Genomic DNA, 23,999 nt, shown 5'->3' on the forward strand with positions numbered 1-23,999 from the left:
AAAATAAAACAGAGAACTGAAGGAAGAAGGGGCTTTATTTAGCTTCCATCATGCTTCAAAAGGGGGGAAATAATCAAATAGCATAGGTTATTAATAGGCATTAAAGAGAACATAGAAATGAAAAGTTTTGTAAATGGTGTTGTGCTATATTTCTATCCTCGCCCTTTTTTTCTTTATTTTTGTCCTGTTTATTTAGACTGAACTCTGGACTAAGAATTAGTTTTCCTAGGAGTCTGTAAAATGTCGCTTGCATTTTTTTTATTTTTTATTTTTTTTGTGCCATCGAAAAAAATTAACTTCATATATTATTTTTGCTCGAATTCTGTAAATCTCACTTTTGGTGATGGTGAGACACTGTGCATCATGTGGACTAATGTAAACTTGAACTGCAGTGTAAATACTGAAAGACTGATAACATGAAATTATATTGTCTATTATTAAGTTAAACCAGCTTTTTTAATGCTGTATATACTTTCCTCCCCCTCCCCGCCCCCCCAGTTTCCTGAAGACCTGCAGAAGCTAGCTAGCAACTTAAGGACAATAGACTTGTCAAACAACAAAATTGAGATCCTGCCACCACTGATGGGAAAGTTTTCTGTTCTTAAGAGTCTTGCTTTAAACAACAACAAACTGGGTATGAGTTTTTAATATTGTCACAGATTTCTAAAAAGAACTAGATTTCTTTGTTGTTGGTCTGACATTAAATGTGATAACCTGACTCTTACAAAATGCAAAGGGAAACACTGGTTGCTTAGACTAAAATCTCTTGGAATTCATGATCAGGAGAAAATTAGATTTGTTCAAAACTAGTTAGCAATTTTGTTATATTTTCACTCTTGCACTAACGTGTAAGTACTTAAAACCACATAAGTGTGTGCTGTGAACCTGTCTGATCTAAAAGCTGAGGAAAGTCAAGATAGTTTAGTACTTGCATGGAAAACCTCTGAAGATGGTGTCCTGCAGAAAACAGTGCTTTTGATTCAGTGGATGTCACTCCTGTTGGGCCAGTGTCCTGAAGACCAGCAAAGCTAGCAACCAGAATTAGGGGGTGCTGTGCTACTAGAGGTGTTGTCTTTTGGGTGAGTGATAAAACTAAATTCTTGACCACCTGTAGTCATTAGCAATGCCATAGCATCCTTTATGGAAGTAAAGTGTTATGCCTCACGTCTTGGCCAAATTTCAACTCTATTTATATTCTGTTTACCTAAAATGAATGGGATGAACAAATTTAAACTAGTACTTCACTCCTAAACTTACTTCAAATGTTTCAAAATGCGTTTAGCGTAGTGGTTTGGGAGAGAGGAATTTTGTCTTGCAAAATCCTATCAGAATAGTGTTGTATATTCCACACAGGAGCAGACTCGGCTTTTAATGGATATGAAAACTCGCAGATTCCTCTGAATAGATTAGGTAATTTCTTTGTTCATAATTTTATTGTTAGCTGCTCTACCTGAGGAGTTGTGTAAGCTGAAAAAACTCGAGACCTTGCATGTGAATGGCAACCATCTGACGCAGCTGCCTGCCACCTTTGGACAACTCTTGGCTCTCAAGACCCTGAGCCTTTCTGGAAACAAGCTTCGAACTGTGCCCACCCAACTCTGCAGTCTTCATCACCTAGATGTAGTGGATCTTTCAAGAAACCAGATCCAGAGCGTGCCAGACACAGTGGGGGACCTGCAGGCCATTGAACTCAATTTGAATCAGAACCAGGTCTGGAAACTGAGGCTTTAGAGGCATGTGGACTTAAGGCATGATTGAGTCTTAAAGAATTAGTTCTCTGTGTGCCACAGAAGTCAGGACAGGCAGGTACCACTTCAGTGTGAGAGGAATGCCTTTTGGGTATGACAGTGGTGGAGGATCCATATAAATACCTAGCTAGTTTTCATCTACTGTGATATCTTCTATTGCCTGATGTGACTTGCTGGGATAGCCTTTATAGGGTCAGGCTCACTTTGTTAAACAATAACTTTCCTGTTGTGAGATTAATGCCTCAGACATACCCACTCTATTCTGTTCTTCCACTCTACCAAATGCATTGTAGTACTAAGCCCTGTATTCAAGTTCCCAGGTGGGCCCTGTTTTGAGGAGAGGTATCCAGATGCCAGTTGTCTGTGGTTGTGAAAATTGCATGGTGAATGAATCTTAGAATAAAAGGATTAAACTGTTTATTGGCTCTGCACAGCTTTTCAATCTCTTGCTATTTTAATTTGATTAATGTCAAATGGCTTTGAACTCATGTCACCACTGCACGTCATGTGTGTACGGTATTAGAATTAAGGACAGCTTCACTTCCAGGGTCTCATTTTAGAAATAGTCAAACTCTTTATGTGGTTAAAGTCAGGAGGTATGATATTTCTTCAGAATTAAAATTATATAAAGTTGCTAGATGCTAGTCATGCTAGGAAAATAAGTAGTTCTCGTTTCCTGTCATTAACCCAGTTAATCTACAAGCAACAATGTTGTTAAAGTGGCCAAGTAAACTGAAGTCAGATTCTGTAGCAGTTGTGAAACACAGATCAGTGTACTTACAAATAACAAATTATCAGTAAAAATGTACTGTGTTCAAGCTTTTTTTCCACTTTCTTCTTTTGGACCATGTCAGATTTCCCAGATCTCAGTGCAGATCTCTCACTGTCCACGCCTCAAAGTCCTGCGTTTGGAAGAGAACTGTCTAGACCTCAGCATGCTTCCTCAGAGCATACTCAGTGATTCCCAGATCTCATTGCTTGCAGTGGAGGGTAATCTCTTTGAAATCAAGAAACTCAGAGAACTGGAGGGCTATGACAAGGTTTGTAGAAAAATGTCGCCAGTGAATGTTTTTTGCTTTCCTGCTCATGAATGCATCTCGGACTACTGGGGGATCAGAGTTCTGCTGGTGGATGAGACTTGCAACAGTCTACAAGTATCTTTGCCGCCATTGGCAGTAGATGACCTTCCAAGGATGATCTTATGCCTTGCCCATTAGATAACAACAAAGGACCTGTCTGTGGTTCAGAAACCTTTTCTGTTAATAGTGGGGAGAATGGCAAGGAATTTAAGTTGGTTTGATACAAAATAAATAGGGAAACTCTAATAGCGTTTTAGTGACATAGATGATAGGCCTGGGTCCTCCCCTATATGTGTGTAGAATATAGCTAGGATTTTAATGTTTTCAGGAAAAATCAGTTGTACTTAAAAGTAAGTATTTGCCATTATTTTTAACTCAATTGTTTTATCACAATAGACTAGACCAGCATCTATCCCTGCTTCTCCCCCACCCCAAATTATTCTGAGGAAGCTTTACAAAAATGCTTCAATGAGAAGTGTATTCTTGTGGATGTTGATCTTGTCTATTTAGGGTGACAAGTGAGAGTGGAAGACAGCTGGTGCTAAGATGGTGGTGCATCACTTGATCATCATAAGGCACCAAAGCACCTCCATTGAATGAGATAGGGTAGAGGCTAGGCATAATAGAAGGGGAATTGTCTACAGTATTTGCTTTTTAATTCACACAGCATCGTCTAAACCTGATAAGGGGTGCTTGGTCTCTGAGACAAATTACTGTATTGGCTTGGAGACTGTAGGTAGTACCTATTTATGTAAATCTACAAATTCATTCAACAGATGTTCATGACTCTAAAACTTCCTTGCTGCATGAATGGGATGCTGCTGTAGTTCACCAGTAATAAAACCTCCACATGACTTCTTTTCTGTGTGAGGTTAGGAATGGCCAGTTTCAGTATGGCTTTTGTATCACCGACTTTCCAATTTCAGAACAACAAACTTTCTCTTTGCTCTCTGCTTTTTAGTACATGGAGCGGTTCACAGCCACCAAGAAGAAGTTTACATGATGGACTGCTGTTCTGAGTCTGTATCATTGGACATAAAAGATGGTGACCAAAGCAGCATAATCAGCAGCACAGTCTGCTTGGAATGACAACTTAAACCAAGATTGAAAGTTTTGGGCTTGATGGTGGCAATGAGGAAACTGACAATATTCATTTCATAAGTCTATGTTGCTGCCACTACCACTTCAAATAAAAATCTGACATTGGGAAATTGCAGCCTAGGCATTGAACTGTTAAATTTAGCTAGAAGCTGGTTATACTTCTGGCTTTCTCCCTTTTCAGGATGACTTATGTGGAGAAAGGAGTATATAGTTGATGAGGTAGAGTACATAAGCTTTTTTCACAACAGTTGCTACTGCATCCTTACAGAGGGGAGTTAGCTATTGTTTAAAGTGGGATACTTGCATCTAACATGTGTTTACCTGGTAGTGTACTACAGTTCTGCTACCACCATAATTCCAAAATATTAAATTATACTACAATACTTGCTGTAAATGTCCTCTAGCCTGGAGGTTAACTTTCACATATCTGTTGTAATACTAAAAATTGTGTACACTTCATGAAGCACAAACAGTTAAATGAGCTCACATGGTGAATTTATCTTGTCTATTTTATATTAACTGCTTTAGTAATCAAATCTTGTTTCTATCATCTTTTTCTCTTACCAGTTATATCAATTCACAGTGCACTTTACAGGATGTCTAACTTATGGAGAAATGCACTATTCCCTTCTGCTTGAACATACTGCTATTTAATGGACTACTTAACAGGTTTTCTCTGTGTCTTCAGTAAAATGTAGTTTCTGGAAAAACTGTTATCCTTGCACTGATGAGCCCTCACATCTGCAGAGCCATGTCTAAAACTTTTTCACCTTATTACAGCTGCCTTACTACCTAAAGCACCCAGCAAGAGCTAAAAGTGTATGCAATTATGTAACAGGTACTAAAATAGATTTAACTTGTGTATTTATTTTAGTAAAACACTTAAACTGTAGTTTAAATGTCTCAATTCTCACCATATTTCTGCCACTTCAATGTGATTACATTATTAAGCTTACCTGAAGGGTTTATTTTACCAATCTATACTAGATTTTTTTGTATAAAACTACTTGTGACAATCTAAAAATAAAGACACTCCTTTTGAAAAGAGAAAATGGCTGGAAGACAATAAGCCTTTGAGGGACAAGTTAGTTAAATGCTATTACCTGTTCAAAAATGATTATGTAGAAATTCTACTAGAAAAACTTGCACAGTAAAAGACCAGTCCTCTGGGATTTCTAATAAGAGCAGTTCCTAAGGCATCATTTGTAAACTGCTCAAATGCTTAGTCAGTTCCATGGGTGGATGTACAAAAGATGTAAATATGGAGTAAGATGTAAAACCTTTCAATGCTGTTGGGAAAGGTAGATCAGGGAGAGGAAGGGCTTATACAGAAGGTTCAATAAGAGTCAGATATAACAGTTGAAGTTGCAGAGTCAAGAGAAATGTTGAGCAGACTGTCATTTAACTTACACACACACCCCTCTACCATTCTTGTGTGTGTGTGTGTGTGTGTGTGTGTGGGTGTACACATACACACACAAAAAGTAACTGCTCCCACATGCTGGGATTTAAAATTCACCCCCCTACTCAATGTAGAGTATGTACAGAGCTTTTCAAGCTATGGGTGTTATTGTGAATTCAGCTAGATAGTTCCTTGCCATGCCTGACATTGCTTTAGGGGTGTGTGTGTGTGTGTGTGTGTATATATATATATATATACACACACACACACACTACAAGAATGGTAGAGGGGTGTGTGTGTGTGTGTGTGTGTGTGTATATATATATATATACACACACACACACACCTCTACCATTCTTGTAGTGTGTGTGTATGTGTGTATATACACACACACCTAAAGCAATGTCAGACATGGCAAGGAACTATCTAGCTGAACTCACAATAACACCCATAGCTTGAAAAGCTCTGTACATACTCTACATTGAGTAGGGGGGTGAATTTTAAATCCCAGCATGTGGGAGCAGTTACTTTTTGAAGAACAACTTCCTCCATGTTGGACTTGATTTGGTTTCTAGTCTTCACTAAAATCCACCACCTCTATGTGGGTGGTGGCTCTAGGGACAGAGCAGTACCATCATTAGCACAGGTAAAAGTGCTAGTCATCCTTAAACATGAGCTTAATTCATTCAAGAAACAGTCAAGAAGTTTGAAAGTACATAGATAATGTATTAATTTCCCATCCTTAGAGTACTAATTTTACCTATATCTCAAGTAGCTAAACACTAAGTACATCTACAGTTACTGGGGATTGATGCTGCAGCAATTGATCCTCCAGGGGTCAATTTAGCAGATCTAGTGCAGGCCTGCTAAGTTGACTGCAAATCACTCTCCCATTGACTCCAGTACTCTACGGGAATGAGAAGTGTAAGGTAAGTTGATGGGAAAAGTTATTAACGTAGCTGGAGTTACATAACTTAGGTTGACTTAGCCCCATAGCATGTGTGGTGTGTGAACCCCAAGCTGGGGGAGGCTAGTCATTCTGTACCCCTGCACTGGAGCCCAGAGCGTGTCTCTCCCCACCCCCAGTTCATGCCTCAAGCCCGAGAGTGCCCCCTAACCCTGGAGCAACAGGAGGGTGGGCAGCACAGCTGCAGCCTCCCCAGCACCAGGAGGGTGAGTGGCACAGCCCAAGCTGAGGCCATCCACAGGGAGACTGAAGCTGGGCTGAGCAGGAAGAAGGGGGGTGGCAATGCCTGGGCACAGAGCATGGGCAGGGCTACACCTGGCTGTTTGGGGAGGCACAACCTCCCCCAGCTGATGATACCTGCTGCCCATACCTTGTAGTGTAGGCCAGGCTTAACACCCACTTTCTGTAAAGCACAAGTAGATAAATATTATATACATAAGTGACTGTGCCTTCCACTGGAAATTTATCTAGTTCTAAACTACTGCACTGTCTTGTATCTTTAAAAAAAGAGTTGACCTTCATCATGCTGCTTAACGGGAGTAGAACAAACATAAATTCTCCCATGTGGAAAGTAGGTTAGTACAGGAGTTCAGCACTTGAAAGAGTAGGTAGTTTAAATGTGCATGTTGTTTGAGCCTTCTGTATGTACTACTAGACTGAAGCTTGTCTAGGGGCAGCACCCTCTTTCAAACAAGAGCCTTGAAGGCAACACAGTACCTGCAAGAATATTTCAGATGCTGGCAGCCAGAAGCTAGACCATGTAATGTGGCCAGTGAACTAAGTACTACCTTTTAAAACCTGGCTTAGAGGAACAAAACATGCTCTTGCCTTCTCTAACTTGAAAAAAATTGATAGGTTGTTTAAGTAACAGCTGAGGAACAGCAGAAGCACCAATGAATGGTCTATGCTACCTTATACTTCAGGTAGTGCAGACCACCACTCCTATGAAGCTGTTCACTAGCTACTGATGTACTGAACACAGACACACAATCTTCCACTTTCTCCTATACAAGTAGTCCATATTAAAGCAGTAACATTCCTTGCTTGTTGATGGCTTGCACACAGGCAAGCTTCTTACATTCTTGGTGGTGTACTTATTTGGTACTCTAAGTTGTGGGTGGCCCTACTAGATGAGCAGTGGAAAAAAGGGGGTAGGTTCCTTTCTTCCTTTTCCCTCAGCAATAGCAAAGTCCACAGGCTACTCCCACTTCTATTGGTTTGTGACATTCTTTCCTGAATAGGTTTCAGAGTAACAGCTGTGTTAGTCTGTATTCGCAAAAAGAAAGGGAGTACTTATGGCACCTTAGAGACTAACCAATTTATTTGAGCATAAGCTTTCGAAAGCTTATGCTCAAATAAATTGGTTAGTCTCTAAGGTGCCACAAGTACTCCCTTTCTTTCCTGAATAGTGCTTTTCTCTGGCATACATGGCAGGAAAGTGTTTTGTTGCTCTTAAACCGGAACGCTGCCTGCTTTCTCTCGTGGAAAGTGTGATCTCCTTCAATGGATGAATGGCGGCTGATAGCCAGAAAGTGTTTTTGGGGAATCTTTTTCAGAAATTAGAAAAACCTCAGCCTTTGCAGTGGACAATTTGACTCTTGCCTTCCAGCCTGTATTAGCACTTCTGGTGTAACTTTCCCTTTGCAGTGAGTCACTGTCACATACCAGCTAGACAGAATGACAACAGCTTTATAAAAATAAATAAAATAAACAAATAAATTGGTTAGTCTCTAAGGTGCCACAAGTACTCCTTTTCTTTTTGCGAATACAGACTAACACGGCTGTTCCTCTGAAACAGCTTTATAAAGCACATTAAAGGAAAATAGCATGCAAGGGATCATCAGGCAAATAAAACAGTGAAAAGGTCTTTGAACAGATCCCACATCCTCAGGGTCACCATTAATTCTGATCAAGAGGGGAGTAGCTCCTTTAGATGACACTGATACAGCCTTCTTTTATCTCCTACAGGACAACCAACCACTTGTCAGACCAAAGGCAAAACAGGGGGGAAAGGCATATAAATCAGAGAGGAGCTATTTCACCTCTGTCACTTAGAACTGGTCAGCAGCTCTAGCCTTTTGGATGGATAGGTAACTTCTCAAACAATAGCTACATAAATCTAGCATTGTTCTATAATGTATATCCTTGTATTAATGTACATTGCTTCTACTAACGCAAGATGTCTTACGTATTTCTGTACACAATAGATTACATTTTAGTGTAGTCAAATGTAATCTGTTTATGCCTCAGAAGTCACCTTATATTTTCCTTATACGCTCCTCCCACTCACCCCTTTCAGCCACAGTTCATTTGTCCTTTTCTCTGTATTCCTGTCTGTATGATGCCTCACAGTCCCTTCCAATTCTTTTGCACCTGTTTCCCCCTCAGCTGTACCCACATATGCAACATTTAACCACCAGGCTGCTTCTTCAAATTCAGCCTAAATTAGTATTGACTGTAACTAATTGTATACGTAAAATGAGGCTGGCAGCTTCAAAGTATAGTACCTACTGGCCGCCTGTCCACAGCAGAAGCCACAATTGGCATTTACTGGTAGTGTCAGAAGACAAAAGATGGAATGATGAAACAACTGCAGTCCTTTTATGGACAAGTAGGGAGACTACATTAGTATAGCGTATTACTCTTCTAGAGGAGTAATGTACACACTTCAAAAATTATTTTTATCTACCCTTGCTGTCTTCCTCCCATCTCAATGCTGTTGCAATCTTATCTACAATTATCCACCACCTTTTGTCTCCTTTATCTAGCCTTTTAATTTCTCACCCCAGCTGTATTTGCATAGTATTTTAGGATACGATTTACAAAAAAGGCACTTCACAAACTAGAATTTTGTCGTGGCAGGTCAGGAACAAAAACTGGAGTACTTCTGGTAGCACTACAAGTCAGGCTATGCAGACAGCTCACAGGTCAGGCTTTGTAGAATATAGTGGTGTTTAAAGGTGATGTAGTATAGGAAAAAGGGGAAATCCCTAGAGTTCATTTAGACTGGATTGAGGAGGAGTTGGTGGACATTTTTCATCACCAGAACTTTCATTTGGCAAAATTTTCCAAAAAACAAACAAACAAATAAAAAAAACAACCACCACACCATTCAGTGCTCCTTCCGCTTTGGCATCCTAGGACAGGGAAAGCCAGATCTTTCAAAATCAGCTTTGAGACGATGGAAAGAAAGATGGAGACACTTCCCATAAGCAACTGCTTGCTAGTAATTACAACTTTATACAACACTTTAGGTAAGGGTATGCCATATGCCAGGGTATGAATGGAGAATTATTTTAAAAAGGAACAATTTCTGAACCTGCTCCCACCACTTGGGTTCTCCACTTTTCAGTACCAGGACATCCAAGTAAAGATGAAAGGTTAAAATTGCAGGAAGTGAAAACTTAGTGGTAACTACTTCGTTCTCTCAAATTGTCCAAAGGCAGGAGATTGGGCTGTTTATAGGTTAAAACAATATTAAATTAATGGCAAGTACTTAATAGTAAACAAACTAATTGAGTTCTATATTTTTTCATACACAATACACAACAGTTTAACAATTAGCAACTGAAATAATCATTTTAATGCCATTAAGAATCAGATATGCTGTGAGAAAAATGATGCATATAAATTGTTTATTCTGTCCAGCAAGTATGATGAACAAGGAAGTATGATGTGTAATAAGATAAATGCTTCTAACAGGCAATGCCAAAAGACAGTATTGCTGTGCAGTTTGCTCTGGAACATTAAGGCACTGACTCCCTCAAGGACCCAGATCTGTGTCCGTTACAAAACAAATGTTAATATTCAGCTAAAAACCAAGCTATATCCCAGTGCTATATCACATGGGCACACAAGAGAGTTGTAGGTGAATCCCAGATAAGCTACATAAACATGAATAGTATCATGCAAGGCACAATTTTAAGCTGGGATATTAATCTTCCATGTACCCGACACAACATCCTCTTAGCCAATGTACCTAGTATCTGTTGTAATAGCTTGGGGAATGAGACATGAGGTAAGATGTTGTAATAATGAAAGGGAAGGGGAAAAAAGTGTTCCAAGGAATTACAGCAGAGGAGTTCTGCAATGTTATACGTGGAACAACAGTTTAAGTCTTCCATTCCCAGCAGTATATTGCTACTTTTAAGTTAAAAAAAGAAGCAAAAGGCATGCTCTGTACAAAGGTTCTTTCAAGTAAGCCTCTTAAGTTGGTATATGGCAGTGTTACTGGGTACTGGAATCCCTTAAGCTTTCACATGCTGGGGGTTTTATTGTACCAGTAGGTAATGGCACCACAAATGCCTCTTTGCTACTCATGTTTTGTGTATATATATCCTTAGCTACTTCTAGGATTAATGTACAGTTAATTTTATTGAAAATCCATTTTCCTTCCAGCTGTTTTGGAAGCCACAGAGGACAACATGCAACCCCAGAGAAATTTCCATCACCCACAAAAGGTTGTGTCTCTTAAGCCTTATTCAGACTAGATTTTCCATAAAATTTGACCTGGCTTTCTGCTTATTGTATATAGCAGTCCTCCCTTTTCTTTGTCATAGTCAGAATTCTTTTATAGTAGCCCCTGCAGTAAACTGATAGCTGGGATGCATAGTTGTGTTGCACTCCCATCATTTAAGGGGTTACCAAATTACTCAACTAAATCTTTGCAGGTTAAAGTCCCATCTCTCTGCCCTGGGATTTTCTACAAAAAAAAAAAAAATATAAAAAGAATGATGGACAACTACTCTGCAAAGAATAAATAAGCTTGAATGTGATTAATTTGGTCATTCCTTAACTAAATCAGTAGAGGGGGAAAAAAATTCCCAACAAACATTCAAATATCACAGCTTACATTATTTGAAATCATCGATTTCCCTTTCAGCCTACACAAGACTCATAACTACTTCACTCCACCTCTCAAATCGGAACCATTAGAATCTTGAGAATAAGATTGTCTAGGTTTATTGGAAGACAAAACATGAATCCACATCTAATTTCCCTGTGAACAACTTTGTTTTTTGACTCTAGCCGATTGAGGTATTCTCCATTATTAGAAGGAACCTCAATTACCACCACAGACAACTTGGATTTGGAATATTTTACATTACAGATTCTGAAGTCCAATCCATAAACTGATTTATTATAGTAAAGATAGAGCAAGCATCTTATTCCTAGAACAGGTTAAGAAAGGAGGAACAGAAGTAGTTCCTTCATAGGAAGCATTCATTATAGCAAGGTAGTATTTTAAATGTTCTGCTTATTGCGACATGTTGCCAAGCAAAAGTTTAACTTCATGAAACATAACTTTTTGAATAAGTGGACAGCAGCTATCAATTACATAACTTAATTTAAATTAAGATTAGGTGGGAAAGTAGCACATGCATAGTTCAGAACTATCATGCAGAATAGAGGGTGAATTATGTATACATGGGTTAAAAACTAAAAGACTAAGAAAAACTGTACTTAAATGTGTGAAGAAATTCCCTCATTCGTTATTTAATGTACATTCAGAGGTTTAAAAAGCTACCCCTAACACACTGTGGGAGAACAGAACTTGGTGAGATTTGTGGTACTGCAGTGGAGAAAGGTACAACCCAAATTCCAGGGAGAACTGATAGAGGTAAATTTGATATGGAATCCAGATGGGAAATTTGCATGCTTACTATAGGAGGTCAGATTCAGAGTTTGTCTGATGTTTTCCTAGAGACTTAAGTTTTCAATTAATCCTAAATTTTGATCTAAAGCTTTGTTGAGCCTACTTTTAAAGGAAATATTTAGAAGCTCGATACAAAATCTTTTCCATTGCATAAATATGTAAACAGAGTTATTTTTCTGTTCAACAGTAAAATAGGTGCATGGTGTTTAAAACCAATAATATACACAATACAAGTATTACCAGAAAATGCAGCATAATTTTTAACCACGGTCTCTACATCATCACTTTGCATTCAAAGAATGAAAATGCATGTGTTCCCCTCCCATTTCCTTCAAATTACAGTGTGTGTGTTTTAAAGCCCTCAACCCACAAGTAGCCAGAGGGCCAGAATGTCTTAAATTTGGTAGTTTATATATGGATTGGAAATTAAACTAAGTGTCCGTAAAACTATGGTTATCCTACTAAACTAAGAAATACACGTAATAAGCATGACCAAGTTTCTATTTGAGTGAGAATGCACAACTCTAAGTAATTAAAAAAACCCCAAACTTGTAAAGTCTCTTCTCCAACCTTTCCACAACTATGAATCCAAAATTATACCACCCTCTTTATTCCATTTTAATAGAATACTTTGTGTTGTGAGGGAGGAAAAGAGAAAGTTTTACAGCTTTGAGAATGTTCTAAGCCATGAGCAGGTTTAAGGTCTAGGGCAGATGATTAGGAGCTATGTTGCTGCTCTGATGGAGTCAAAGCAAAATCTGCACACAAGGATAAGAAAAGAAAGTACTATAAAAAGCAACCTGCTTCACTCGCTTCCTGACTCCACTACCCCTGTTGTTCTGAAATACAGAAAATTTCACAGATATGAAAATGGTGTCTTGCAACTGGAGATAGACACTGGACAATGGCAGAAAGCTTATTAATTGATGAGTTTCTTGGCTCTGGCATTGGCTTGCTCAATACGATCTTTGTTGGTATCCGCCTGAAAAAGGAAAAGCATGTGTAAGAATTGCAGGTAACTGAAGAGTAGATACTAAGAAAGTCTTAAACATTTTTAGTCTAATGTTAAAATTGATTTAATACATAGCTTAAGGAAAGAGTTTTTATACATCTGGGTATAATGCTTAAATTGTCCAAAAGTACAAAGGTTGGGTTAAAAAAGGTCAAAAACTAAGTCAAAATTTCTTTATGGGCTTGACCACAGAAGTGCAAGATGCTCCCATTCGGATAGGTAGGAGGAAGACAAGAGCTCTCACCGATTGGCTCAGCAGGGGTTGGTAGTTTTGCAAAGGCAGAATGATCAGAGGGAAGAAATCCAATCTCTCTAGCAAGCCCCTCAAGGCAACTCAATAAATAAAACGACTGGCTTCAGTGAATTGGAGGAATTAAGGGAAGAGAGTTGAGGGTGTGGAGCAGAATCCACCACCAAAACAAAAATAGAATTTTTCCTCCCTAATACTTAATGTTTTCCATAGAAAATAGTAATCCTCAGAGCTCCTGTGGCACAACTTCTCAACATTAAAAAATATACCACAGTACTCAGCCCTTAGAATATAGGAGAAATTAAGCCATTCCCCATTTATGCAAAATGACCAAAAGGATGCACTGCCAACTGAAAATGATTAATCTAAAACACTAAGGAAAGACAATTGGTAAGGTATTTTGTGTAAAACAGACTCCCATGAGTCTTTTGAATGTACTGTTGTCATAACACTATGTCCTTGGCAAAAAATTTATGGTAAGATCACAAACACCTATAATTAAACTAAAGCATCCAAGAATCAGCCAATTCCATTAGACAATTGGCAGTGTTCTTACATCTCAAGAAAAGATCCAAGCTCCATAGATTTTGAGACAAGAATGGACCATTATGCATGTCAGACTAGATGATCATAACACAGGCCACAGAACCTGACCCAGTCATTTCAGCATTAAGCCCATAGTGTCTGGTTGAGCCAAAGCATCTTTTAGACAGACATCCAATCTTGGTTTAAAAAAAACATCACACTCTGGAGACTGCACTACATCCTTAGATAAGTAATTCCAATGGTTAATTTCCCTCACTATTAAAAATGTGTACTTTATTTCTAGTCTGATTTTATCTAGGCTGAGTTTCCAGCCATTTAACCTTATGTCTTTGTCCGCTAGATTAAAAAAGAATTTTACTGTCAGAATGTTGCCCTCCTGTAGATACTTACAGACTGGTCAAGTCACCTGTTAACCTCCTCTCTGCTAAACTAATAATAGGTTGAGTTTCTTTAGGCTGGTAAGGCAGGCCTCGAATCATTCTTGTAGTTCGTTTCTGCACATTTTCCAATTTGTCTACAATCTTTTTAAAGTGTGGGTATAAGAATTGGACAGTCTAAATAAAGCCATATACATTGGCAACACCACCATTCTTCTGTATATTCAATAGCAAAAACCCTATATTAATGCATAGGTAAGGTTGCTTGGTGTTCTGGAACAGGATAACATACCACTGAGTTGAGCGAAACTCAAACGTCTGAAAACCAGGAAATGCAGAGTCAAGATTGCCATGCAACCTTTTCTCTGTTCTCTTTCAGCAATGCTCCAATATGTCCTGTTATCACACATCTTTACTCTACCAACCCCACAGCTGCTGAAATGTAGAAGCTCTTCACCTCCTTTTACAACCCATTCACTCTCACCCAGAAGATCCCATCTAGCACTATTAAAAAGGACAAAAGGAAAACAGTTATCCACGTCACCTTCCCTCTGTTTCCATCAAGCTAGCAATAGCCAATGGGAATTATTTGCATACTCTCCAAATGCAGTCAGCGTGTCAGATGTACCTACTCTAAATGGTGGAGGCAATAGTTGGGCCTGCTTGGTAGAAGTGTGTTTGTGATACGAGGTTTACTTTGAGGTGTGTAGCAGAGCCTTGATTATAAGAGGAGATCTGTTTTGCACCCTCTGACATGTGTGAGTAAAGGGAAGAGCTGCATGTATACCTTCAGGATCCAGCATGCATCATTTCAATGCGGAATAGTTTACATTATAATTAGCAGGGTACAGGAGTTTTATTACAAAGTGTGTTAGCAGTGAGTCTGGACATGAAAGCAGTTTAAGTATTTACTATCTACATGCACTCTAGGTAAAATGAGTGTGGTCAGTGTCAGGCATAGCTGTACTGAATTGTGGAGGCAGTAGTTAGCTCTGCTTCATAGAGATGTGTTTGCAAGATCTGTGGAATACTCTGAGGTACGTGTCAGTCACAGCTCTGTCAAGAGATCTATGTTTTGTACCCTCATGTGTGAGGACAGGGAAGAGGTGCATGTTCAGGACGCAATATGCTTCATCGTTTCTATGCAGAATTGTGCAGGTTGTCAATAGCAGAGCATAGGGCTTTTATTATGAAGGATATCATCAGCAGTGAGGTGGAATCTGAAACGATTCTAATGCTTTAATGATTGTTAAATGAAAATGAGATGGTATCCTGTGAGTAAGCGTAAGGGAGTTGTAAAAGCCTGTGAAGTGGTTTCAGCTTTGGGAAATTGGCCCTTTTAAAAAAAAACAAAAAAAAAACACAAACACCAAATATAGATATTACTGGTCAGGACTATATTCAGTTGGCAAATAAATGTAATTAGTTCATCACCACTTCTAGTAGGCAACTACTAATTTTTAATTAGGTGATCTTTATCTGTCAGAATGAGGTCTAATATAAAAGTACTGTTAGTAGGGTGTAATACTTTGTTAGAGATCTATAGGTAAGTTTTAGCAACTCAAAGAAGTTTTTCTAGTCATAAAGTACCAACATAAAGACCTCCTTCATACATCCCCCAGATAGAACTCCCCTACGTAACAGTTACCCTTCCCCCCCCATACACACACATTGTAGATAGAGGTTGAAAGAGCCATCCTGCAGTCTGATTTAGTGGTCTATAACAGACTCCCATCAGTACCCAATCTTGTGATTTGTCAGTTACAACACTAATCCATAAGCATTCCAGGTCCTGTACTTCTGAATTGTGTAGACAGAGAATACCAAGGACATGCAATGATTTGAACACGTAAGATACTGAATATGTTCAGGAACTGGTAGTAAAAGTTTAGTATGGTATGATTGCATACGCCTGATGCACTTGATCACTGCAAATGTTCATAAAGGCAGCATAGTGAACCCATTAATTTAAATTTAAACGGCTGCTACTCTGAAACCTGCCATTAATTTAAGAGTATTCCATAATTCTTCTCTTGTGTCACTATATCCAAGATGGAGATGGCAAGAACAGGATTATTTGGTTCTTACCTTCTCATTTATCCGGTCTATTTGCTTGTTTTGTGAATCAATCTCATTGCCCATATCCAAGGCCAGGTTTTTCAAGTTCCCCAGGATATTTCCCACCTGAGTGAGATTTTCATCCATCTCCTCCTCTCTGGCATCGTTTGTTATCCTATTGAAAAATATCAGGAGACCCCTGTGTTCAGGAACCAGAAAGTGGCTTCCCCACTGCCAAAATGTTGTTCAATAAACTCCCACTAAAACATTTCTCATCACAATCCACATTTTCAGAGCAGGGGCTATTAAGCCAGAGAAGGGGGGCTGCTTCACTTTAATACCATCTATTCAAGCATGCAGCCTGCTACTATTTCTCCTTAAATTAATTTTGCTGAAAGAAATTGGACAAAGCAGTTTCGTTAAAATGGCCTCAAAATTCAAAACAAAGAGCCATTGGCAGATTATGCTCTACTGTATTAGAGAGGGATTCAAATTCTGTGTCAGGTGCCCTTTCATTATGTGACAGAGCAAATCCAAATGTAACATTCACCACAATAATTGGAGCACCAAGCTCATATGCATCCAGGGGCTAATTAAGTATAGTAATTATTCCCACCACAGCATGCTAGGAGCAGTGAAACTGCAGCTATAAATCCCCAAGTGAAAGCAATTCACCAAAGGGCTTCCTTCCCAATTGACAGTAAGGATTTAATGTACAGCCACTCTAGTTGAATGCATTCTGGGAGGAAGAAACTGACTTAAAAGGTATCTAATGGCATACATGTTTGGGGGGGGAAGATAGACAAACGTACCGTGTAATATATCCCCCACTTGCTCCTCCAGTGGTCTGTGGCTGATTATTTGTTACACGTCCTGGCTGGCTGGATACAACATGGGCTGTTGAGTTCTCCACACCATCACCCCAGGTTGACTTGTATGACTTACCAGACTCAAAGTTCTTTGTTCTACCAAAAAGAGATCAACCCAAATATATGCTAGATCAACAGAGGGAAGAGAGGACACCAGATTTTTTCCCCCCAGGTGGCAAGGGAAGGAGAGAATTCTTTCTTTCAGGGTGGGATTTTCAAAGGCACCCAAGTGATTTCATAGAAGTATAGGACTGGAAGGGATCTTAATAGGACATCTAGTCCAGTCTCCAGGACTCAAGGCAGGTCTAAGGAATAACTAGACCATTCCTGACAGGTGTGTGTCTAACTTCTTCTTAAAAACCTCCAATTCATCTCCAGTGATTGAGATTCCACAACCTCCCTAGGCAATTTGTTGCAGTGCTCATCTATCCCAACAGCTGAGAAGTTTTTCCTAAGGTCCAACCTAAACCTCCCTTGCTGCAATTTAAGCCCATTGCTTCTTGACTGGTCATCAGAGGTTAAGGAGAACAATTTTTTACCCTCCTCCATGTAATAACCTTTTATGTACTTGAAGACTTATGTCCCCCCCTCAGTCTTCTTCAGAAGAAACAAACCCAGTTTTTCAGACTTCCCTCACAGAACATATTTTCTAGACCATTTTTGTTTCTGCTCTTTGGACACTCTCCAATTTGTCCACATCTTTACTGAAATGTGGTGCCCAGAACTGGACACAATACTCCAGATTGAGGTCTTATCAGCATGGAAGAATTACTTCTCGTGTCTGGCTTGCAATGCTCCTGCTAATACATCCCAGAATGATGTTCAGGTTTATTTTTACAACAGTATCACATTGTTGACTCCTGTTTAATTTTCAGAGAAGCAGCCGTGTTAGTCTGCATCTGCAAAAAGAAAAGGAGGACTTGTGGCACCTCAGAGACTAACACATTTATTTGAGCATAAGCTTTCATGAGCTACAGCTCACTTCATCCGATGCATTCAGTGGAAAATACAGTGGGGAGATTTATATACACACAGAACATGAAACAATGGGTGTTACCATACACACTGTATGGAGAGTGATCAGGTAAGGTGAGCTATTACCAGCAAGAGAGCCGGCGGGCGGGGAGGAGCAGACCTTTTGTAGTGATAATCAAGGTGGGCCATTTCCAGCAGTTGACAAGAACATCTGAGGAACAGCGTGGGCAGGAATAAACATGGGGAAATACTTTTACTTTGTGTGATGACCCTTACACTCCCAGTCTTTATTCAAGCCTAAGTTAATTGTATCCAGTTTGCAAATTAATTCCAATTCAGCAATCTCTCGTTGGAGTCTGTTTTTGAAGTTTTTTTTGTTGAAGAATTGCCACTTTTAGGTCTGTAATCGAGTGACCAGAGAGATTGGAGTGTTCTCCGACTGGTTTTTGAAAGTTATAATTCCTGACATCTGATTTGTGTCCATTTATTCTTTTACGTAGAGACTGTCCAGTTTGGCCAATGTACATGGCAGAGGGGCATTGCTGGCACATATCACATTGGTAGATGTGCAGGTGAACGAGCCTCTGATAGTGTGGCTGATGTGATTAGGCCCTATGATGGTGTTCCCTGAATAGATATGTGGGCACAGTTGACAGGCTTTGTTGCAAGGATAGGTTCCTGGGTTAGTGGTTCTGTTGTGTGGTTGCTGGTGAGTATTTGCTTCAGGTTGGGGGGCTGTCTGTAAGCAAGGACTGGCCTGTCTCCCAAGATCTGTGGGAGTGATGGGTCGTCCTTCAGGATAGGTTGTAGATCCTTGATAATGTGTTGGAGAGGTTTTAGTTGGGGGCTGAAGGTGATGGCTAGTGGTGTTCTGTTATTATCTTTGTTGGGCCTGTCCTGTAGTAGGTAACTTCTGGGTACTCGTCTGGCTCTGTCAATCTGTTTCTTCACCTCACTATTTAGTTTGTGATCCACTATAACATCCAGATCTTTTTCTACAGTTGTCCTTCCTAAGCAGTTATTTTCCATTTTGTATGTGTACAACGTTGTTTGTTCCTTCCCAAGTGAAGTACTCTGCTTTTGTCCTTATTGAATTTCATTCTTTTTACTTCAGGCCATTTCTCCAGTTTGTCCAGATCATTTTGAATTTTAATCCTATCTTGCAAAGCACTTGCAACCCCTCCCATCTTGGTATCATCTAAAAACTTTTAAGTGTACTCTTTATGCCATTATCTAAATCATTTATGAAGATATTGAACAGAACCAGACCCAGGACTGATCCCTGCCTGCAGGACCCCATTGAAAATGCAATGGGCTTAAATTGCAGCAAGGGAGGTTTAGGTTGGACATTAGGAAAAAAAACTTCTCAGCTGTCAGGATGGATGAGCATTGCAACAAATGCTCGAGAATGACTGATAACTACTCTGGGAATGGTTTGCCAACCAGTTCTGCACCCACCTTATAATAGCTCCAGCTAGGCTATATTTGTTTAGTTTGTTTACAAGGTGGCCATGCAGGACAGTATCAAAGGCCTTACTTAAGTCAAGATATAACATGTTTACTGCTTCCCCCCATCCAGGAAGCTTGCTACCCTGATAAAGAAAGCTATTAGGTTGGTTTGTCATGATTTGTTCTAAACAAAGCTATGTTGACTATTACTTATCACCTTATCTTTTAGGTGTTTGCATACTGTTTGCTTATTTGTTCCCTTATCTTTCTGGGTACTGAGGCTGACTGGTCTATAATTCCCTGTCCTTATTCCCCTTTTTATAGATTGGCACTCTTTGCCCTCTGGAATCTCTGCTGTCTTCCATGAGTTTTTGAAGTCATTGCTAATGACTCATATCTCTTCAGTCAGCTCCTTGAGTATTCTAGGATGTATTTCATCAGGCCCTGCCAATTTGAAGACATCTAACTTGTCTAATTAATTTTAAAATTTGTTCTTTCCCTATTTTAGTCTCAGATCCTATCCAATTTTCATTGGCATTCACTATATTAAACATCTGATCGCTACTAACCTTTTTGGTTAAAACAAGAAAGGCATTTTAGCATTTCCACCATTTCCACATTATCTGCTATTGTCTCCCCCCCCCCCCCCACCAACAATTGCATAATGGGCATATCCTCCTCTTCTTGAGTAGAAGTCCTACTGAAAGTAAAAACACCAGTGACTTTCAATAGCAGTTGTGCTGCAAAGTCATTAAGGCCTTGGCTATACTGCAGAGTTTTGTCACCCAAAGGCAGCTTTTGGCAGCGAAACAGTGGAGGTGTACACACTGCAATGCCACTTTTGGCAACAAAATAAATGCCTGCCAGGACCTTTCTGCTCACTGTTTTGAACTGGCTCCCCTGCATTCCTGCTACACAAGCACGTGCTCCTCCCTTGTTAAAGCTCCATGAAGATCTGACAGCTAAGGATACCACTCAGCTCCCGCAACAAAAAGCAAATCATTAATGTGGAATGCTGCTCTCTCCCACAATATGAACACAGAGGCAGGCAGAGGTGTAGGTAGGGTGTGTGTGCGCGTGTGTGTGTGCGCGAGAGAGAGAGAGGGGCAGGTGGGAGTTTCCCCCCACTCCCTGCCTCAGGACTGGTTGCTTCTGGTGGCTGTCTGAACTTTGAGACCGCATGCTGACACTCAACTCTCCCACAAACACACACACACACACACACACACTCTCACATACACACTGCCCCCCCCCCAAACTTTCTCCCAGTGGCATTGCTGTGTGTACACCCCACTTCTCTCCCTATGCACTTCAGTTGAAAAGCAGCTGGCAATCTAGTAGGGTGCCCATGGAACGATGGGATTGAGAAACCTGCATTATGTGACACTGTACCTGCCCTACGAGGCATTGCAAACCCTTCCCAAAGCACCCTGCGGCCAGTTGCACAGTGGGATACCTACCACAGTGCACTGCTCTCTCTGTCAATTAAAGAGCTATACTATACTGGTATAGTTAAAGCAGTACAAAATGCTACAACTATCCTAATGTGGACACAGTTATATCAGTATAGTATATTCTCCTTTTAGTATGGAAATAAGTTATACCAGTGTAAAGCACCTTTGTAGCAATATAACTTCATTCACAGTAGAAGCTGTACCACTATAAATATTTAGAGAGGAAAAGTTATCCCCTAACCAAAAGGGTTATGCTGGTACAAAAGCTGTATTTAGACCAGGCCTTAAGACACTAAATTAAAATCTGTGGGTTTTTTGGGTTTTTTTTTTTTTTTGGTCATTTTCTGCAACATCTTAAATACAAGACTACAGATGAACAGAGAAGCATAATTATTTTGATTTGGACACAATCCTCAACAGGGGATGAGCAAGAGGTACCTTGAGGTTGAAGCAACCTTGGGAAACATTTATGCACTTGACTAGCATTTCAAATGTATCCAAGGGATGATTTCCTGATGCCATCGCTCCTGGATTCTTCAAGGGTAGTTTTCCAGCAATAGATTGATGTGTTAAACACAGGATAACTTAAGTCATACTTACCATTATGATTTTAGTGCATGATCCAAAAAAAAGCAAAGATGGCCTGATATGGCAAAAGCCCTATTATAATCAAGTATCTTATAGCAGCAGTGGCAAGGAGCTATGAAATATGAGTTAAAAAGACAAGTAGTTCTATAGCCAAGTTAGAGAGATTATTAAAAATTTTTAAAAATTACACCCGTGTAAAATTTCAGAGAAAAGGTTTTGTAACCACCCCATACAAACTAAGTTTGTTTGTTGGTAGTCTCACAAGTGAGACCAAGGATTAAACTGGCCATTAAGCCTGAACTACCCTCTTCCTTCTATTTCTTCATTGGGCCAAAACATTTGCAGGGCAGTATGGGGAAGCTTTCACTAGCACTGTACCTATGCTGTAACTACAGGACTTCTGTCAGTGTGGCACCTTTCAAGAACATTAAGTTAAAGTTTAAAATTTTGCAGCACCTATTCAAAAAGTTTGTGATATAAAAAAAAATGTCCTGAGAAGAAAAAATGATAATAGTATCAAATGAAAACTGATGCTCTCATTAGAATCTCTGCCCAAGTTTTAGCTGCCAAAATTCAGGCAACTTCACATTTGTTTACTGGGAATGAGGAAAAGGGCAGACAACTCTAGCTTAGAAGAATGCCTTAGTCTTTCGTCAGAGCCCATGTAATACCACCCTCAGCAGAGCTCTACAAATACCAGTGTAAACTGATGCATTCAGTCACATTTCTGGTATGGAGCTTGGTCAGATCAGATCGGATCCCTTTTGTTTATTCACCCAAAGGAACTTGCTTTAGTAAGAAAAATTCATTTCTACTACTTTTTACTTGTTAGAACCAAAGCAACACAATTATGGGAGAGCATGCTGATTCTATTTTGGTTTGTGCAGGATTAATAGAGATTGCAATTCTTCAACGGGGTGGCACAGTTGTAAGTAAAAGTAGAATTTGCCATACAGAATGATGCCCAAGTCTGAACATGCAACTTCACTTTTACACCCCAGGTGGAGTTTTATGGTGCTGGACAATGAGAAAGATCAGCTTTTTATTTCTACAAGTTTGAGTGACTCACTGAAATACAAACATGACTGCCATGTTGCTATGTTTAAAGTAATTTTCCAAACTATTACTCCATGTGGGTCAAACTGGGGGAAGTTTGACACCTTCCTGAAAAGGAAGCCAATATGTTTAAGATCCTGAAGATCAACTGGTACAGCCCTGGTATTTGATCCAGCCCCTTGAGGGGCGGCTGTAGAGTTACTAGGCTTCCCATGCCTAATCCATTCTATAAAGTGCTCTCTATAGACATGAATGTTACACTGGAACACCACAAAACCACAGACAGTCACAACATGTCTTGCATGCAAACAGCATGCCCATGCAAACACGTACCCATTTAGAACATCACCTTAGACAGATGGTTAACAGTACAGGCTGTGTCACAAGATTGACCTTGTCCTAAAGTCCGCTTTCACCAGTTAATTGAATCCAGCTTCTAGTGTTTAGTCTTCATTTTTATTAAGTAAGTGGAAGGTGGGTATGTTAGGAGAATGGAAAAAAGAACAGTAAAAACCATCAAACATGCAAGCAAGTGGTTAGTGACAGTTTTTTTTCAGCTGAAGTCCTTTGCTTTCAAAACAAAGTAGCTTTAAATAATCTGAATGAAGTAGGGGGAAGAAAAAAGACTAAAACATTTAGTTGTGGGCACTCTGGTGTTTAAATTCAGCCTGTGTGTGGAAGACTGGCTATCCTAATGCTGAACATTTATTTAAGACACCACTCATAAGTGGGACATTGGGGTGAGAGGACCGTCAGCATTTCTCAGATCCACTCAGTACAGTTTCCTGCTCTTGACCTCATCACTGCTTCCCTAATATACCTCAGCACACTCCAAACTTCACAAGGCACCTCACCGTGAAAGTCACCTGCCGGAATTAACATACTTGGAAGTGCCACAAACTCCAACACAAATACAGAGTGGTCTTGATAGATGATCTGCTCAGATTCAAATGGCATGAGATATCAGGTTTTTTGCCCAAGATGAATCACTTACTGGAAGTGGCCAATGTGACAAATTCAGAAACCTGGACATGATTATAATTGGAGATACTGACAGGATGCAAGTTATGTTAAGAAGAATGAAATTGCACATTGGTACAACAACTTTGTGTTGAGCTACAGGCCAGATCCGAGCTATTTACTTGTCAAACTGTTGAAACAGAAGTCTGAACTTTTAGTCCTGAAAACATCATGCTCATTTTAATTTAGGATGATCACATAGCATTATGTTGTTCTGAATGAGACCCTCATGTAAAGGACTTGAATGTACTGTTTCACTACCTTGCTTCCACTTCAAGCATTGAAGAGATCTAGGCTCTCCTTTAGGCCCACTGATAGGGCCCACAATAAAAATTTGCAAACAACTCACTTTGGCAAGTATACATACGAAGAGTCCCCTTTTTTTCCCCTAG

At 39.7% G+C, this 23,999-nt stretch overlaps 2 protein-coding genes across 21 annotated transcripts in view; one reads left to right on the forward strand and one right to left on the reverse strand.

Moving 5' to 3' along the window:
* Window positions 1-23,999, forward strand: part of LRRC57 (leucine rich repeat containing 57) — a 49,425-nt gene that overhangs the window by 2,640 nt on the left and 22,786 nt on the right. For 12 of the 18 annotated variants that reach the window (XM_073348639.1, XM_073348629.1, XM_073348628.1 and 9 more), the window contains 4 exons: window positions 499-634; window positions 1,442-1,710; window positions 2,603-2,788; window positions 10,696-11,072. In XM_073348639.1, the coding sequence (XP_073204740.1) occupies window positions 583-634; window positions 1,442-1,710; window positions 2,603-2,788; window positions 10,696-10,893 (705 nt within the window). In that variant the 5' untranslated portion in view covers window positions 499-582 and the 3' untranslated portion in view covers window positions 10,894-11,072. Of the gene's footprint in view, window positions 1-498; window positions 635-1,441; window positions 1,711-2,602; window positions 2,789-3,788; window positions 5,229-8,265; window positions 8,388-10,695; window positions 11,073-23,999 lie in introns of those variants that run through there. The other 6 variants (XM_073348634.1, XM_073348635.1, XR_012159446.1 and 3 more) reach the window with 5 other exon arrangements.
* Window positions 12,789-23,999, reverse strand: part of SNAP23 (synaptosome associated protein 23) — a 38,045-nt gene continuing 26,834 nt past the window's right edge. For all 3 annotated transcript variants that reach the window (XM_073348648.1, XM_073348645.1, XM_073348646.1), the window contains exons 6-8: window positions 17,009-17,161; window positions 16,227-16,371; window positions 12,789-12,935 (exon numbers count right to left, since the gene is read on the reverse strand). In XM_073348648.1, the coding sequence (XP_073204749.1) occupies window positions 12,873-12,935; window positions 16,227-16,371; window positions 17,009-17,161 (361 nt within the window). In that variant the 3' untranslated portion in view covers window positions 12,789-12,872. The remainder of the gene's footprint in view (window positions 12,936-16,226; window positions 16,372-17,008; window positions 17,162-23,999) is intronic.

This window comes from Lepidochelys kempii, chromosome 6 (genome assembly GCF_965140265.1).
Source record: "Lepidochelys kempii isolate rLepKem1 chromosome 6, rLepKem1.hap2, whole genome shotgun sequence".
In the NCBI taxonomy this organism is placed as follows: Eukaryota; Metazoa; Chordata; order Testudines; family Cheloniidae; genus Lepidochelys; species Lepidochelys kempii.